The sequence below is a fragment of the Neofelis nebulosa genome, chromosome 1 (assembly GCF_028018385.1).
Source record: "Neofelis nebulosa isolate mNeoNeb1 chromosome 1, mNeoNeb1.pri, whole genome shotgun sequence".
In the NCBI taxonomy this organism is placed as follows: Eukaryota; Metazoa; Chordata; class Mammalia; order Carnivora; family Felidae; genus Neofelis; species Neofelis nebulosa.
This window is the reverse complement of record NC_080782.1, coordinates 237,976,675-237,995,876: the sequence shown is the minus strand read 5'-3', so window position 1 is coordinate 237,995,876 and position 19,202 is coordinate 237,976,675. Positions and strand designations below refer to the sequence as shown.

General features: G+C 43.6%; 2 protein-coding genes across 5 annotated transcripts in view; both read right to left on the bottom strand.

Annotated features, from left to right (window-relative positions):
• LOC131488074 (phospholipid-transporting ATPase IB-like) overlaps positions 1-7,956 on the bottom strand; it is a 212,987-nt gene extending 205,031 nt beyond the window's left edge. For 3 of the 4 annotated variants that reach the window (XM_058689430.1, XM_058689457.1, XM_058689465.1), the window contains exon 1: positions 7,770-7,956. The gene's annotated coding sequence lies outside the window, so the exon portion shown is untranslated. The remainder of the gene's footprint in view (positions 1-7,769) is intronic. The other variant, XM_058689475.1, reaches the window with a different exon arrangement.
• A 6,764-nt stretch (positions 7,957-14,720) lies between these two features.
• Positions 14,721-19,202, bottom strand: part of RNF6 (ring finger protein 6) — a 34,967-nt gene continuing 30,485 nt past the window's right edge. The window contains exons 6-7 of the mRNA XM_058689415.1: positions 18,116-18,234; positions 14,721-14,958 (exon numbers count right to left, since the gene is read on the bottom strand). Coding sequence (XP_058545398.1) covers positions 14,895-14,958; positions 18,116-18,234 — 183 coding nt within the window. The 3' untranslated portion in view covers positions 14,721-14,894. The remainder of the gene's footprint in view (positions 14,959-18,115; positions 18,235-19,202) is intronic.

Sequence of the window (19,202 nt, the reverse complement as noted above, 5' to 3'; positions counted from 1 at the left end):
ATACATCCGACCCTTCACCAACTGGCCCCTTAGCTGGTCTTCTGTCCTGTCCCTCCATCCTTTCACGTGGGGATCAAGACACTGAACCGTCCTCAGCACATGGAGCCCCTTCACACCTGACTCCTCCACAGGTACAGACCACCCAATACTGCCCTCCCTCGGCAAACCCTCGCTCAGATGTCCCCTCTTCTCTGCAGCCTTCCCTGATCTTCCCGCTGTTCGCTGTGGCCCTCTCCACTCTGCCCCTACCTCTACGTCAGCACTGCCAGCTGGTTATGATTTCTCAGTACACGTGTCTGATCACCAGGCCAGACACTGACTTCCCCCAGGGCTGAGACTGTCTCATACTTTGTGTTTGGATCTAGCAAGAAGGAGTGCAGTAGGAGTTTGCTCAGTTAATGAACAAATAAGCACACCTCTTATTGATAAGTATCTTGTATGGCTCACGAGAAGGCAAGAGCAAACAAAGGATGGATTCCTCTGTAAGGCCGTCTGCCACTGATGGACAGAACAAATATACGGCTCTTTCACACACACACAAAGTGGTTTATTTTTCGTCCTTCCCTTCCTGTGCCTCATCATTCCCAGGGGAATTACATACATGTGAATATATGGTTTTAATCTCTTCCTACCACCACATTTAAGTTATCAGAGTATCAGTTGATGAAGTGATGTCAGCCCTTCATGTGCCATGACAGCTTGCTTCTGAGTCACTATCCTCGTCTCAAATGTGGAAGGTTTGCTTCCCTGGATGAACCTGAAGGGGAACATCTCATGAGTTCACTGCGCTTGGAAACCAGCACTTTGAAACAGTCAGCTTCCATCCCCTAACTCTGTATTTTTCAAGTGGAACATCACTTATAGCAAATCCTGTAACTGGACGAAGTGTAACGTAAGCCCAGGTGGCGGAAGGCAACCTCTTGAACACACTGAGGGAGAGATAAAGCGACTCGACCCCATATGCTCCTCCACACCACACCCAGCTTCGGGCCCCTCATCAGCTCTCAATAGGATGCCACGACCACGTGATGGGTTACAGTGGAGAGAAACTGACTGCGAGGCAGGCCGTCCTCCTAGACTGTCCACCGGGAGACTTAATGCCCATTCTCATATTAGTTCGGTAGGACCGCCCCAACAAAATGCCACAGACTACATGACTACATGATATAAATCTTATTTTCTCACAGTCCTGGAGGCTAGGAGTCCAAGGTGGTTTCTCCTGAGACCTCTCTCCTTGCCTTGCAGACGGCCACCTTCTTGCTGTGTTCTCACGTGGTCCTTCCTCTGTGGACACACATGCTGGTGGCTCTCTGTGGATTCTAATCTCTTCTGACAAAGGATACCAGTCACAGTGGAGTAAGGCCCACTCTAAAGGCCTCATTTTAACATAATTACTTCTTGAAAGGCCCTATTTCCAATTATAGACACATTCTGAGGTACTAGGGATTGGGACTTCATTATACAAATGGGGGGGGGGGAAGAAGGACATAATTCAACCCATAACAATTGTCAAGGGGTCAGGTGTCTCTGAGGCTTTAGCAGCCAAGGAGCTTAGTGCCAATCAAGGTGCTCATTTTCTGAATCAGGGGCATTTTAAGAGAATCCCTGACACAAAGAATAGGGAGCTTCCACCTCCAGCCTCTGGGTCCCCAGGCATTGTCACCATCTCTTCTCCAAGGTACCTGGTGGGTAAGTGTAGGATATCCTAAGGAGTTATCACATTTTCCTCCCTAAGATAAAGCTTGGCTTACTCATCTTTGGTGCCCTGGTTACCATCACAGCTCCTGGCATCTCAAAAAATTACTTACAAATGTACTTTCTTTGCAAACCATGAAAGTGAAGAAAACTGGGGAGGGTGGGAGAACCAGAAGAGGGTGCCACAAGGGAATCAGAGAGGGTGGGCCAGAAAACACTCTACCGTCCCTTCGCTTTTGCAGTGACCTCCCTGTGCAGAAGCGTTCACTTCCAAGTCACAGCAAGATGCAAGGCAATTTCCAGTTTGAAACTGTGCATGGAAAACAACAAAAATGCTAGCTTTCCTAGGATGCTCTCACACTTACTTAAAACTCATGAGGCTCAAGGGTTAGTGTCTATGTGTTTGACCACAAAAAGGTAGGAACACAGCGCACTCGCCTTCCAGGAAAAACCAGCAGTATACTTGCACTGGACGAACCTAACTGTCAGTCTTAGGACACAAAGTGGTCCATGTCAACTCTTTAGAAGTGAAACTTGGAGAAAGATCTGACCAAGAGAAGGTGAAACCACTTAAGGGCAATGGGGGTCACCTGGGTTGTGAGACCTGATGCGAATAATGAAGGAGAATGAAGACAGACGAATAGGCTGGTAAACTCTGAACTGAAGTTCTACCTTTCTGGTGAGGACTGGCCATTGTTATGTAGGGAAATTTGCCTTCAGTTCACTTCCTAGTATTCTCTAGTCTGTACTTTTACTTTAAGCATGCTCTTTCCAGCCTCCCCTTTAAAGACTGCTATGGATTGAACTATGTCCTTCAAAAAGATATGTTGGTGGCCTATGCCTGGTATCTGAGAGCATGGCCTAATGTGGACATAGGGTCTTTGCAGATGTAATCAAGTTAAGATGATGTCATTAGGTGGATCCTAACCCAACAGAACTGGTATCCATATAAGAGGGGAAATGCCGGGGCGCCTGGGTGGCTCGGTCGGTTAAGCGTCCGACTTCGGCTCAGGTCATGATCTCACGGTCCGTGAGTTCGAGCCCCGAGTCGGGCTCTGTGCTGACAGCTCAGAGCCTGGAGCCTGCTCCGATTCTGTGTCTCCCTCTCTCTCTGACCCTCCCCCATTCATGCTCTGTCTCTCTCTGTCTCAAAAATAAATAAACGTTAAAAAAAAATTAAAAAAATAAATAAATAAATAAAAAGAGGGGAAATGCCATATAAAGTCAGAAACACAAAGAGAATGCCATGTGATGATGGACAGAAAGACTGAAGTGACATATCTACCAGCAAGGGAACACCAAGAAATGACAGCCACTGCCAGAAACCAGGAAGAGGCAGGATAGGATTCTATTCAGAATCTCAGATGGAGCCCAGGTCTATGGACACCTTGATCTCGGACTTGCATCCTCCAGAGCTGTGAGAACACATTTCTGTTGTTTGAAGCCATCTGGTTTGTTGTGCTCCAAGAAACTGACACAAAACTTCAGGACACAACAGCTCTAAGGAACTGATATGAAGACAAACGTCCTGGAAGCAATGTCTATACCGGCCAACCTTACTTCATCAACTCCCATGAACCATTCAACTTAATGAAATTTGTCTGCCATGACTCCACGGAAACCGCTTGCAAAAATCACCAATGTCCTACTTGTCAGAAGCTCCGATAGAACCTTCTTAGAACCCATGTCGCTTCTTGGCAGCATCCTCTTCCTCTGCCCATCTCCTAAATATCAATGGTCAGCATAACTCTGTCCTGGTTCCCTTTCTTTCTCATTTGAAGCCCTCCTACTGCTAGAGCCCATCCATTCTTCAACACCCAGGTCATCATCATAACCATGAGAGAAGCCCAAAGTCAAATCACCCTAAATCTCTTCCAGCTTACATTTTCTATTAAGTCGAGAAATGGTTTCTACAATCTACACTGCTGCCAGAAAACGAACATCCTTCAGCTTACTCTCTTACTCTCCACACATCTAACTTATAAACAATTTCCTCTTAAATACCTTCCCATTAGCCATTGCCAAAAGGCTACTGTAAGCCACTGTTCCTCTCCTGCACTGTTGCAAGACCCTCCTACCTCTAGTTATGCTCTATACTACGATGCTTCTTTCTTTCCAAAATACAAATACGATGCTACTCTGCTTAAAAACACTACTGCCCTTGGGGCACCTGGGCGGCTCAGCCGGTTGAGCGTCCGACTTTGGCCCAGGTCATGATCTTGCGGTTTGTGGGTTCGAGCCCCGTGTCGGGTTCTGTGCTGACAGCCCGGAGCCTGGAGCCTGCTTCCGATTCTGTGTCTCCCTCTCTCTCTGTCCCTCCCCTGCTCATGCTCTGTCTCTCTCTGTCTCTCTCTGTCTCTCAATAATAAATAAATGTTTAAAAAAAGTTAAAAAACAAACAAACAACAACAACAAAAACACTACTGCCCTCAAAATGGAGTCCAAGCTCCTTAACAAGAGTGTTCTGGGGCGCCTGGGTGGCGCAGTCGGTTAAGCGTCCGACTTCAGCCAGGTCACGATCTCGCGGTCCGTGAGTTTGAGCCCCGCGTCGGGCTCTGGGCTGATGGCTCGGAGCCTGGAGCCTGTTTCCGATTCTGTGTCTCCCTCTCTCTCTGTCCCTCCCCCGTTCATGCTCTGTCTCTCTCTGTCCCAAAAATAAATAAATAAACGTTGAAAAAAAAAAAATTAAAAAAGAGTGTTCTATGACCTGACCCCTGGTTACTTACCTGATCTTGCCTCTCACCCTCCATGTTCCAATTAGATTACACATTGAACAACTTTCGGGTCCGTACACACTCAATTCACCTCCTTGCCTATAAACTGTGGCATGTGATACCAAGGACAAGAACTGTGTCTAATTCAACATTCTATCTCCAATGCCAGGCAGTGTGCCTGAAAACTGGCAGGTGTTCAACACTTGTTAAAAATGGGAACGTACTTGTGTATGTTCTGCCTCAGAGCCTTCTCAGAAGCTGAAGTGGAAGGCCACCGGTCTGTTCAAACTCTACCTAGAAACATGGGAGAATTGCTGTTTCCTCTGCTCCCCAGACCCTGTCACCATGCCCCCTCTACGGGCAAACCTTTACCACTGGCAGAAAGCAGACTTCTATCCTTCAAACAAGTAGTTCAAGAAGACATGCGGAACATTCCCGGTGGAATGGAGTTCCCACTGACCACAGTAGTGACCCTGAGAACAAACACACTGTTATAGTAGCTGTTCCTCACTCCATCACTGTCTCCTTATCCCCATCCCTCACTCACGCTTTGCAAGGTGTTACCCAATGGTTCAGCAGTTGAATCTGCAAATACTTTGAAAAAAAAAATCCACATTTGGAGCTCTGTTAAGATTTTCAGCTTAAAATAAATTCAGGGGCGCCTGGGTGGCTCAGTCGGTTGAGCATTCAACTTAAGCTCAGGTCATGATCTCACAGCTCATGGGTTTGAGCCCCGCGTCCGGCTCTGTGCTGACGGCTCAGAGCTTGGAGCCTGCTTCGGATTCTGCATCTCCGTCTCTCTCTGTCCCTCCGCCACTCACACTCTGTCTGTCTCTCTCTCAAATATAAATAAACATGTTAAAAAAATTAAATTCAAATGTTCAGAAACTTTAAAAATGCACTCCTGGGTAACTTGAGTTAAATGAGAAAATAAATAAGAAATTATAAACTGTTTAGGATAATCATTAGTGAATGAAACGTCCTTGGTATCCAAACCTGTGGCTATAGCAATCTTTAGGTCTCGACAGTTCACCACTGTAAGTAGTGGGTAGAGAAATCTTTATTGATAGAGTAGGATCTGAGCTGGTTTTCCCAAAATAAATACATTATCAAAGCCCTTACCCCCAGAAATCCTCCTCACTGGTTTACTGGGGCCAGAGCAAGGACCTCCAACACTGAATCTAGGAAGAAGAATCTAGAGATTGTGTTGACATTTGATGGTCTGAAATTAAAATCATAATGACATCAATAAAGACTCTATGATGCATAATGATGCACCTTTCCACTGACTACATGTAAGAACTACTCAATGGTGATTAACAGTATGTACTTGGAAATAACACATCCCTGAGTCCAAATCCCAGCCCAGCCACTGATTTTGCAGCTTTGGGCAAGTTTTCTTAATTTTTTTCTGAAACCCAATTTCCTCATCTATATGCTGAAGATAAGCTATTGCTATGGGTTGTTACAAATATTAAGATTGAATATGTATAGCATTCAGCCCAGTTTCTGATGCATATACATTGATTAAATAATATTTATTGTTATTACATCTCATTTCATTTCTCCAGAAAGGTTAAGTAAATTGCCTAAAAAGGGAGCGCTAGAATTGGAGCCAGGCTCCTGAATCAGTCTTGACCTTCATGGGGTTTTTTATACGTTATGATTTCTAAACCCAGTACAACACAAATTTGCTCACGATGCTAAACATATACAGCCAAGTTTTTTTCCTTTTCTTTTCACTTGGCCCGCCTTATAACCACACACAGATTATGAAGCTTATCCAATTCTCACAGTGCATGGAGAGCCAGAGCGAGCAGTTAACTTTAACATTCTGGAGCCAACACTGACACTGATAGGCTAATGTTGACCTTGTGACCTTGATAGGCACATTATCTGTTTATATCCCGATCCCTGACAAACAACACCCAACTGATTTTGGTTCCCGGCAAAACCTGGATAGATAGGCTGGAGCCACCCTACTCAAGGTCACTAACTCATTCTCTGTATCATCAAACACAAAGTCGAGAATTACACAGAGGGAAAATAGGACAAAACCAGTATCCATGAACTCCAGGTTGTATGGATTCAGAGATTTATCAGTTCTCTGAATCAATGCTAAGTATCAGTTTCCTGTGGCTGCAGTAACAAATTATCACGAACCTGGTAGCTTAAAACACCAGAAATGTATTCTCCCACAGCTCTCGAGGCCAGAAATCCAAAATTAGTTGTAGTGACCCAAAAATCAAGGTGTCCACACAGCACCTTGCTCCCTCTGGAGGCTCTAAGGAAGAATCTGGTCCTTGTCCCTTCCAGCTTCTGATTGCCAACACTCCTTGGCTTGTGGCCATACCACTCCAATCTCTGCTTTTGTCTTCACATGGCCTTCTTCTCTTTTTCCTGTGTCCAATCTCCCTCTGCCTCCCTCTTAAAGGACACCTGTGATTGTATTTAGGACCCACGCATCTGATCCAGGACAACCTCTCCCATCTCAAGAGCCTTTTTGTTTTTTTAATCACAGCTGCAAACTCTTTTCTAAATGAGGTAACTAACATTCACAGGTTCCAGGCATTAGGATGTGGCTATCTTAGGGAGTGGGGTGCATTTTTCAGCCTACCACAATGGGCTTGTACTTCCCAAAACGCAGCATCTAAGTAATCCATCAGTCTTGCTTCTAAGATGTAAAATGGGCCCGCCTAATCACAAATCTACATTCTTTCCCAAGATTTAACCGGAAACACCTGAAGACTCAACCATGATCCCTAAAAGAGTTGAACTTTTGCTCCTACGGTTCTTCATGCAAGAGTGCTGGGTGTCTGGTGAGTTGCCCCTGTGCAACCATTTAATACTTGCCCGATGAGTCTTCTCGTACATACACCATTGACTGCCTTCGTTTCCTCTAGCACGGTAATTAGTGGAAATAATACATTATAGGGAATATACAGCCTTAAGAAGAAATGCTTTTGCAATGCGTAGCTTAAAAAAGAAAAAACAACAACAACAAAAGCAGAGCAAATCTCGTAAAGGGCCTCTGGGAAAGTAAAGCTGTCCCCTGTACAGCCTTCCAGAAGCTGACCCTCCAAATAGGGAGATAAAGCGGGAACACAAGCACCGACAACACAAGCTGCCACGGAACGAACGCAGGGCTCGCTTTTCCCAGTGGCCGGTGATGCGGAAAGCCATCCTCTCTGCTTCTCGCTCTTCCCCCAGCCCCGGCCACAAACAACCCCGTGAGAGAAGTGCTGGCACTCGCCCCGCTCACAGATGAAGTGGGTGCCAGGAGGCCAGGTCGTCAGCCAGTCACCGGACTTGAAGTGACCCAGCCGGCGCTGCCGTGTCCCCAGAGCGCCCAGCCACTACCTCTCTCGCGCCCGCGTTTCTCTGCAGAGGGCTCGCAGGGGGCCCCGGTGCGCTAGTTCGGACGAAGTGCTGGACAGGGATGTCGCGGGCGGCCGGGTCCGCAACCTGGCGTCGCACCACACGGCCGGCTCGGGGGACTGCGCCCAGCGCGCGCTCCAGCCGGACTCGGGGCCGCGCCCGCCACCGACGCACCCGCGGCTCGGCGGCCTTTGAGCCTCGGCTAGAAGGCCGCGCGCGCGCACGCGCACACGCTCACGCAAAGGCGCGCGCGCGCACGCGCACACCCGTCAAGGGCTAGACCCTGAACTGCCGGAGCTTTGGAGGTGGGCCTCCTGGGCCGCCGTTGTCCGCTCGGCCGGGCGACACCGACTGTCGCGCGTGTCTTAGCCCTATGCTCCCAAATGTGAGCCGCGCTCTGGGTGTGCTGACGCTCCGTCCTCGGATCACCGCTTGCAAACCGCAGAAGAGGGCGGAAGCGTCAGGTTTCTGTCCCCCGCGCCTTTTTTTCTCATCCGCCCACCGCCGACCGGACCTTCGCGCCGGCGACTTCTCCAGAGCTTCGCCCGGTCTGGGGTTCGGGGTGCGTGCTGTGTCTGCAGCCCGCCGAGCCACGGGCCTGAGGACAGCTTGTGCTGCACCATGGGCACCTCTGGCCCTGGCTGCAACGCGGGGGATCCCAGCCTTCGGACTGGAAACCTGGCAAGAAACAACACGACGGAAAAAAAGATCTCAAAACTTGAGCCGGCTCACAAAAGGTGGTTGTTTGGTGGTCATACGGGTCTAATAGTCTCGGGGATAGTGGAGTATGAGAGTTCTTGGGGTGTCCGGTGTAGCTGGTAGGAATGTCAGGCCGCGAACTCTGTCTGGTGAACAAGAAATATCGAGCCTCTTAATATTCTGGATCTCAGTTAATTTCTGACTCCTCGGAACCACAGCCAGTCACCGTTTCCTGCTCCCATCGAATCGGCTGGTTACAAAATAAAAATTACCCCAGTCCTTCTTGGGGTTACCAGGGATTAGACCAAATTCTGACCTGGCGGGGAAATTCATGGTTTAGTTGCCTACCAAAAGACACATTGCCAGTAGGTGACAGGATTCACACCCAGTATTCCTGGATTCCAGAGGTTGTACTCTCAACCAAGATACTAGATCTCTTTCTGCGATGTTTAGCCTCAGCCCTATTTGAAACCAGGTTGGATCACAGTGCTCCGAAGCATAAAGGACACGACCAGAAGTCAGAAGGTGACCTAAAACAAGACTCTATAGTTCTCTGATCTTCAGTTTCCTCTGGATGAAATGGGGTTAACGTGCAAGGTCCAGGAATTCTAGGGAGGGTAACTGTTCGTTTGAAGACCACCCTCCAGCTCATCCTAATGATGGCTCCTGGCCGACAGATTTTCAAGCATAGGTGCAGCAGCTCCAAGGTGAAGTGGCCTCATTGATGCAAAGCTAGATTCTATACCACTCAACTGGTACGCAAGGACAGGTGAGAAATGCTAATGGTGCAAAGGAGGGAGCTACCCACTCCCTCCACTCCCTCTCCACCTCCCCTCAAACAGACATAGACAATGTAACTGTGCCACATGGGAAGAGAGGCTGACTCTTGAGACAATGAGTCTAGTCAAAATGCTACTGATCATTTCAGAGAGAACCCTCACATCATATATGATTGAGTACCAGCTCCTCCTGGAATTATCAGCAGTCCAGCTGAATTTACATTTCACTTTCCAAAACAAATGTAACCAAAAAGAAGAAGAAGAAGAAGAAGAAGAAGAAGAAGAAGAAGAAGAAGAAGAAGAAGAAGAGCAGGACCTTACAGGCACTGCTTAGGCACATTCAATGACTTCCTTGAAGCTAGAGGCCAGTGACACACAAAAGTGTAGACGTGGGCAAGTTTTAAGTGAAATCTGTAGCTATTCTCTCCCTCTCTGTGGGGGCCTTAGTTGGCAAGTCAGAACAGATTCCTGAAGAGGGTTCTGGTTGTGTGAAAACTGATTTGCAGACAAAGGCTTGCACTCCCCTGAGGTAAGAGGGAGTTTTCTTAAATTTAAGATATAATCAAAATGGTTCCTATTGTAACAGACCCTTGGATGCAAATGAACAGCTTTGCTCAGTCACTCAAATGGCAGGCTCATTTAGGCATAAAATCAATCACTGTGTTATTTATGTATATGTTCATGTGAAATTTTACATTTCATTCCAAATAGGAAAGAGATTTTTAATTGCTTCAGTTTGGACATTTTCACCTAAAATCCAAAGTATGCAGAAGGGAAATTCCATTTAAAGGCAATTTGAATGAATGGATGGATGGATGGATGGATGGACGAATGAATGCAGTTGCCCCAATCTTATAGAAACCCTGCCTCTTTCCACTTCTGGGCCCTTTTATAGGCTGCAGGGAATAGGAATTCACCTAGCCTATCCCCCAGAACTCTTGGGTAATGGAAATTTAGGCTGAGTTCTCGACAGATCATGTTGACCCATTCTGATCTTTCAACTCACTGGAGATAGGGATTTCACAGTCTACTCCATAAACCACCTCCGTGTTTAATAACCCTCATCTTTGGAATTGTTTTCCTGGTTCTAATCCAGTCCCTCCTCCAACAATTTAGCATAACCTTAGATCTAGAAAATAACCTTAAAGGTTGTTGTATTAGTTTTCCAACAAATTTAATGGATTAAAACACACAAATTTATTATTTTCCAGTTCTGTACATTAGAATTCCAACAGAAGTCAAAAACTCAACACGAGTCATAAATGTCAAAGTGATAGCAGGGATGCCTTCCTTTTTGGAGGCTATGTATGGAGGCAGAGTGCTCTTTTCTTGCCTCTTCTACCTTTTAGAAGGTATTCCTTGCTTTATAGCCCCCTTCCTCTTTCTTCAAAGCCAGGAATGTTGTGCCTCTCTGCCTGTTATTCACATCATCCTTTGACTGTGACGTCAGCCAGGAAACATTGTCTGGTTTTAAGGACATGTCATTAGATTGTTCCCTCTATAATTCAGAATAATCTCCCCATTTTAAGGTCCTTACCTTCTTCACATGTATAAAATGCCTTCTGCCATGTAAGATAACACTCAAAGGTTCTATGAATTAGGACATAGACATTGTTGGGGGTCATTATTCTACTTACCACAGTCATCACTTCTAATTCTTTTCTATAAGAAGGAATTCCCTGATGGATGCTCCTCTAATCTGAATACTTCCACAGATGGGTAGGTTATTACTTCACCAGGCTGCAAAGGGTAATAATGTCGACCAACCCTAAATGTCAGAATATTCTTATGTTCAGTGCTTGTAGTTCCCATGCATAGTTGTCTTAAGAAGCACAGGAGAAAACCTAAACCAGTATCCCCACTTATACAATCCACCATATGAAGTTCTTAAAATAACAGAAGACAGCCAGAAGTTTTGCCTTTTATTCATTAGTTGAACAAATCGAATACCCATTGTATGTGGGTGCTATTCTAGGCACCCACAGTGATTAATCAGCCAGCCAAAGTCTCCAATCACATAATGCATTTCTTCTAGTAAACAGATGGATAATCCAATAGACAACCTTAGCATCACCTTGAATACCACCCAAGGGTATCAAAATAATTTTTGAAAGAATTTGATATATATTAAAAAACATCATCTGTTTAGCCGACCTGATACTCTATATGGAAAACCCAAAAGATTCCACCAAAAAAACTGCTAGAACTGATTCATGAATTCAGCAAAGTCACAGGATATAAAATCAATGCACAGAAATAGGTTGCATTCCTATACACCAACAATGAAGCAACAGAGAATCAAGGAATTGACCCCATTTACAATTGCACCAAAAAACATAAAATACCTAGGAATAAACCTAACCAAAGAGGTGAAAAATCTATACACTGAAAACTATAGAAAGCTTATGAAAGAAATTGAAGACACCACACAAAAAGGAAAATATTCCATGCTGATGGATTGGAATAACAAATATTGTTAAAATGCCAATACCGCTCAAAGCAATCTACATATCAATACAATCCCTATCAAAATATCACCAGCATTCTTCACAGAGCTAGAACAATCCTAAAATTTGTACAAAACTAGAGAAGACCCCAAATAGCCAAAGCAATCCTGAAAAAGAAAACCAAAGCAGGAGGCATCACAATCCCAGACTTCAAGCTCTATTACAAAGCTGTAATCATCAAGACAGTATGGAACTGGCACAAAAACAGACAGGCAGATCAATGAAACAGAATAGAGAACTCAGAAATAGACCCACAAATGTATGATCAACTAATCTTTGACAAAGAGTAGGAAAGAATACCCAATGGAATAAAAACAGTCTCTTCAGCAAATGGTGCTGGGAAAACTGGACAGTGACAGGCATAAAAATGAACCTGGACCACTTTCTTAACACCATACACAAAAATAAACTCAAAATGGATGAAAGACCTAAATGTAAGACAGGAAGTTATCAAAATCCTAGGGGAGAAAGCTGGCAAAAACCTCTTTGACCTTGGCCACAGCAACTTCTTACTCAACACGTCTCTGGAGGCAAAGGAAACAAAAGCAAAAATGAACTTTGGGACATCATCAAAATAAGAAGCTTCTGCACAGCAAAAGAAACAATCAGCAAAACTAAAAAGCAACCGATGGAATGGGAGAAGATATTTGCAAATGACATATCAGATAAAGGGTTGGTATCCAAAATCTATAAAGAACTTTTCAAGCTCAACACCCCAAAAACAAATAATACAATGAAGAAATGGGCAAAAGACATGAATAGACACTTTTCCAAAGAAGACGTCCAGATGGCTAACAGACACATGAAGAAATGCTCAACATTATTCATCATCAGGGAAATACAAATTAAAACCACAGTGAGATACCACCTCATTCCAGTCAGAATGGCTAAAATTAACAACTCCGGCAACAACAGATGTTGGCAAGGATGTGGAGAAAGAGGATCTCTTTTGCACTGCTGGTGGGAATGCAAACTGGTGTAGCCACCCTGGAAAACAGCATGGAGGTCCTTCAGAAAGTTAAAAATAGGACTACCCTATGACCCAGCGATTGCACCACTAGGTATTTATCCAAGGGATACAGGTGCGCTGATTCATAGGGTCACATGCACCCCAATGTTGATAGCAGCACTATCGACAACAGCCGAAACAGGGAAAGAGCCCAAATGTCCATCGACAGATGAATGGATAAAGAAGATGTGGCATATATATAATGAAGTATTACTCGGCAATCAAAAAGAATGAAATCTTACCATTTGCAACTATGTGGATGGAACTAGAGGATATTAATTAACATCCTCTAATATAAAATTAGTCATCATATAAAATAATGAGTAATTTTCCATTAGCAAAATTTGTTAGAGAAAGACAAATGTCACTCATGTAGAATCTAAGATGCAAAACGGATGAACATAAGGGAAGGGAAGCAAAAAGAATATAAAAACAAGGAGGGGGGCAAAACATAAGAGACTCTTAAATACAGAGAACAAACTGAGGATTGCCGGAGGGGTTGTGCGTGGGGGGATGGGCTAAATGGGTAAGGGGCATTAAGGAAGACACTTGTTGAGATGAGCACTGGGTGTTATACATAGGGGCTGAATCACTGGAATCTGCCCCTGAAATCATTACTGTACTATATGCTAACTAACTTGGATGTAAATTAAAAAATAAATAAATAAAAATTTTTAAAAAAATAAATAATATTGTGTTCATTAAAAAAAGTTTTAATATGGCTAATTAAGTAACATGAAATATGAAAAATGTAAACTCTCAGTGATCCTAACAGTAAGCGGCTAAAAACAACAACAAAAAACAATGTCCACAGCCATACAAAACAATGCGTTAGTAACCATTCCAGGTACTGAGATATCAAGTCCTTTGTCTGAAAGCAGGCAACTAAAAAAAAAAAAAGAATCAAACATTTATTCTAGTTTTTGTGTACAAATGCAGCAGCCCTAGTTGATTAAAGAAAATGTTTTACACAAAATGTGGAAAATATTAAACTTAATTAGAATGTCGGCTTTTTACATGTAATGAATGATCTCACTCAAGCACAGGTCATCAATGAAGGAAACCATTAGATGAAAGTGTGATGGGAACTTCATGGTGGAAAGATCGGCTGTCACCACCTGATCCATCAAGCCATAACTGTGATTAATCGTGCTTCCAAAGATGGCCCCAATGACATCGCCCATCCCTTTTCCTAATGTGACCTGCAACCACCCCATCAAGAGCTAGAGTCTCTTCCCAGTCATTTTGATTTAGACTGGTCTTATGGCTTGTTCTGACCAATGGAATGAGGTGGAAGTCATGCTATGTGTCTTCCAAGGCTGGGCCTTCAGAGACCTGCAACTTCTGGCTTTATCACTTCGAACACACCCTCTTCAAAGCCAGTTGTCTCATAAGACAACCCAGAGACCATTGTGCCATAAGGAAGCCCAAACTAGCTATGTGAAAAGAGAGGCTACATGGATGAAAGCTGACGAGCCAGACATGAAACCTTGTTGCACATACGACCCCAGTGCAGCCACGAGCTGAATGCTGTAGAATGAATGATCCCAGCCAATGTTGTATGGATGATCAGGAAAAACTGCCCAGCCAAGCCCTGCCCAAACCATTATATGTGGAATTGTAAGCAAATAAAAGGGTTATTGTTTTAAGCCAACAACAACAACAACAACAACAACAAAAACTGTCTAGCAATTATGGTGGGGCAGGTAAAACTGGTTAGACCTTTATACATGTATTTTATATTTTAGAATTGTTTACATGTTTAATAATGGAAGAACACCAAAAGCTTTACAGAGACACAGTCCTCTGAAGGTCTCACTCTAGCCCTGAGGGAGAAATAGTTGTAAGTGAAGCAGAACAGTTTCAATTAGAGCAATCAAAGATGGCTTCCTGGAAAAAAGTAGAGCCTTCCAAGATGACCTTCCAAGATTTTAATAAGCAAAGACTAGGCAGGGGACATTCTGTAGATTCCTACTGACACCATGGAGCCAGATGAGAGGGAGAATTGGGGCAGATAAGCCTTTTAGTCTGGGCATATGGCTGAAGATAGGGTGTAATCTGGATGTTTTATTCTAGTGGTTAAATAGAAGTCTTCTTAAAGGCACAGAGAAGACTAGGAATTCAGTGGCAGAGGAATAGCACACCTCTGGCATCTCCTCATACTACCTGCAAAGATTCTGTAAAGCAAGAAAGAACCAAAAGTCAGACATAGAGGATAAGCAAGGCACTTGGAAAGTTGGACTCCCCAGTCCAAAGATATTTTCTCACATAATCAGTGGCACATTGGAATGGGGAATTCTGACTCTGTAATGCCCAAAAGGAAGGTTAACTCGAGCCAACAGATGGTCTCTTCAGAAATAACATGAAGGTGGGACACTGGGGTGGCTCAGTCGGTTGAGCACACAACTCTTGATCTCTGCTCAGGTCATGATCTCAAGGTTCATGAGTTCAAGCCCCACATTGGGCTCAACACCAACAGTGCAGAGCCTGCTTGGGATTCTCTCTCTCTGCGCATCTCTCTGCGCCTCTCTCCCCGGCTCTCATTCCCCAGCGCGCTCTCTCTCTCTCTCTCTCTCTCTCTCTCTCTCTCTCTCTCTCTCTCTCTCTCTCTCAAAATAAATAAATAAATAAATAACTTAAAAAAAAGACGTTCATTGGACTGAGTTATCTGATGACACAACTTCTCCATTGTTGGGAAAGTGATGCATTTTGTAATTAACATTTGAAGTCTCTCCTTCAGTTTGGCTTTCTTCTTAGAATGCTTTGTTGCCAAATGATTGTTTACGTTTGTATATTTATTTTAGGCATATTTGCCTTTAAGATTCAGAAGGATTTGGACTTTTGTTTGGCTACAGATTAACGTCAGTCATAGGTCTGAAGACCTTCTGAATGATTGCTGGAAGTGTTTCTGGCATTGTTTTGTATCCTGTGATGATAATCTTGCTCTCAGTGTTTCCTGTTTTTAAATTCTGTTGGGTCCCTAAGGGGTATGCTCACTTGAAATTCCAAATCCCAATATAAGTGAGCAGGGTCTAAAATGAGAACAAAAAGGTAGTGTAGGGCTAGCATCTGACATAGCAGTCATAGCAGTATAACATTGGTGTCTTATTCTTTCTTGGTGCTCTGCAAAGTTCTGGAAAACTCTGATCACTCCCTTCTGTTACTACGTCTATCACGCCAGGGAACTTGGGCACAATGAGTAGCAACGACCAGTGGTTCCCATTCCTGTGGGGACAAGTGTAATCTTGCTGGGGCAACCACCTAGGACTCGGTTTCTTTCCTTATTTGTACAGAGGTTTGGCTGTTTAAAGATGTAACATGATTGAGACAATTTGAGTGAACCAAGCCCTGCTCACTTAATGTCTACAAATACCACGGAAAATATTCCAAATGTCAAAGTGTACTCTCATAGAGAAAGTTGTTTCTTGGAGGCAGCTCCAAAGTTGACAGGTCTAAGATATGACCTCTACAATGTCAGATCCTTACTGACATTGTAGCTTTACACAGTGGGTGGGAGCTGAGAAAACTTGTTTGCAAGCATATGTGAGATACTCCAAGGAGTTTCATAGAAAGAAGCAAAAACCTTCTTTGAGAAGAGCTGGAGATCATGCTAGTGAAAGTGAGGGCTGTAAAAAATGGTTTACTACTGTTAATTTTATCTGATCTGTCATTGTTCACTACTTCTCTTACCCAAAAGATGTCACGGCTGGTGGATTCATGGGTTCTTCATCATCATCATCATCATCATCATCACCACCAACATTTTAATTCATTGTTCATTTAGTATGAAACAGAAAAATCCAAAACTCCAAAGGATTTTCATATGGTCATATGAAAGGTCAGAGAACTGGAGTGAAGATCTACGAATTCCTTTTCTGAGAATACAGAATCATTATCCAGCTCCAGTGTTCATGAGGCCAAGCTTCATTAAAGTATGCCATAAAGCTACAGTATTAAAAAGCTGATAGCGGGGCACCTGGGTGGCTCAGTCGGTGAAGCATCTGACTTTGGCTGAGGTCATGATCTCGGGGTCTGTGGGTCCAAGTCCGGCATCGGGCTCTGTGCTGACAGCTCAAAGCCTGAAGCCTGCTTTGGATTCTGTGTCTCCCTCTCTCTCTGTCCCTCCCCCACTTGTGCTGTCTCTCTCACTCTCAAAAATAAATAAACATAAAAATTTTTTAAAAAGCTGGTAGAGAAATATATAATGTTCTGTGGAACATTACGCTCTATTTAGACCTCTCTTTCAAGTAGGGGGGAGGAGGTGGTGTATTGGGTATATTATTAAATGCATTATGTTAAATAATTGGCCCTGTTCAGGGGAAATGGTTAAGGTATATTCTTATCTCCAACCATTCATAAAAATTAATTCCAGATGGATTAAATATGTAAATACATCCATTCACTAAATAAATATGCATTAAGACATTACCATGTTCAAGGAGGTAGTAAGTCGGACAAGAATCTCAGTTCTCATGGAGGCTACATTCTAGTGCAGAGTGACAGACAGTAAGCACTTTAGTAGGGATATGTATTATAGAGAAAAACAAAGCAAGCAATGGGAATAGAGAATGGGAGTTTGCAATTTCAAATAGGATGCTTAGGGACGACAACACTACAAAGATGACATCTGGGTAAAGACTTAAGTAAGGTGAAAAAGTTGCCAGGCAGTAATGGAAGGGGGACGTTCCAGGCAGAGGTAGCATTTAATAGAAAGCCCTAAAATGGGAGTACACTTGTTTCAGAAATAGCAAGGAGTGGCTGATGTGACTGAGCACAGGAGAGAATAATGGGAAATGAGGCCAGAGCGGTAGCCAGAGATAGAAAGTTGATAGCCATTATAAGAACCTTGGCCTTTTCAAGTCAGATAGGAAGTAGCACGGTCTGATTTTAATTTTAATGGAATCTATTTTTTGTTTTGAAAACAGAGTCAATGGAGGCAAAGTCAGGGGCAGGGAGACGTGTTAGGAGGCTATTGAAGTCCTCCAGCTGAAAAGAGAGCAATGGCTGGGACCAGGATGGTAGTAGTGAAGGCAGTGAGAAAAGGCTGTTCCTGAATATACGGAAGGCAGAGCCAAAAGGATTTGCTGATGGGTCGGATGTGCAGTCCGAAGAAAAAGAGGAGTCAAGGACGATAAGGCAGGTAAACTCAAAAATGGCCCCCAGGCACTACTGCGTCCTGGTAACCGGGGCCCTTTGTAATCCCCTCCTCTTGAGCGTGGGCTGGACCTAGGGTCTGCTTCTAACCAATAGAAGGCGACAAGGATGATGGGATGTCGCCTCCATGAGTAGGTTACATAATAATGTGACTTCTGTCTTATTAGCCGACTCTCTCACCTTCTCAGACTGCATGCTTTCATGAAACAAGTTGCCATGTTGGGGAGGCCATGTGGCAAGGGACTGAGGGCGGCCTCTGGCCAATAGCCAGCTGGGAATGGAGGCCCCGAGTCCGACAGCTATAAAGAGAAATACGGTCAGATTTTATTTCTTTAGGGAAAAAAATGCATCCAGAAATAGGAATCTATAACACATATAATCAACAAAGTAATAATATCAGTAGGACATATTTGCAGTATTACATTTTAATATTTTAACTTCATAATATATCTAAAGTAATAAGAAAAATATTATAACCCAATAAATACAAACTCAATGAATATATGCAAATGCGTAACAATACAAGCAGGCAATTCACAGGGAGAAAATATGACCTATAAATACATTAAAAGATGCTTAGCCTCACTAATTTAAAAAAAATGCTAATTCAAACAAAAAAATACCATTTTTTCCTGCTTACAACTCTATAAAGTAGGTACAGGCATACCTCCTTTTATTGCACTTTGTAGATATTACATCTATAAATTGAAGGTTTGTGGCAATCCTGCATCAAGTAAGTATGTCAGCATCATTTTTTCCAGCAGTATTTGCATGTTTTGTCTCTATGTCCCATTTTGGTAATTCTTGCAATATTTCAAACTTTTTCATTAATTATGTTTGTTATAATAATCTGTGATCAGTGATTACAACCCACTGAAAGATGATAGTTACCATTTTTTAGCAATAAGGTATTTTTTTTTAATTTTTTTTTAACGTTTATTTATTTTTGAGACAGGGAGAGACAGAGCATGAACAGGGGAGGATCAGAGAGAGGGAGACACAGAATATGAAGCAGGCTCCAGGCCCTGAGCTGTCAGCACAGAGCCCGACGCGGGGCTCGAACTCACGGACCGCGAGATCATGACCTGAGCCGAAGTCGGCCGCCTAACCGACTGAGCCACCCAGGCGCCCCTAGCAATAAGGTATTTTTAATTAAGGCATGTACATTATTTTTTTAGACATAATGCACCGTGAAACAAACAAAAAAATCATTTGACTCATTGCAATATTATTCTGATTGCAAAATTAGCTTTATTGTAGTGGTCTG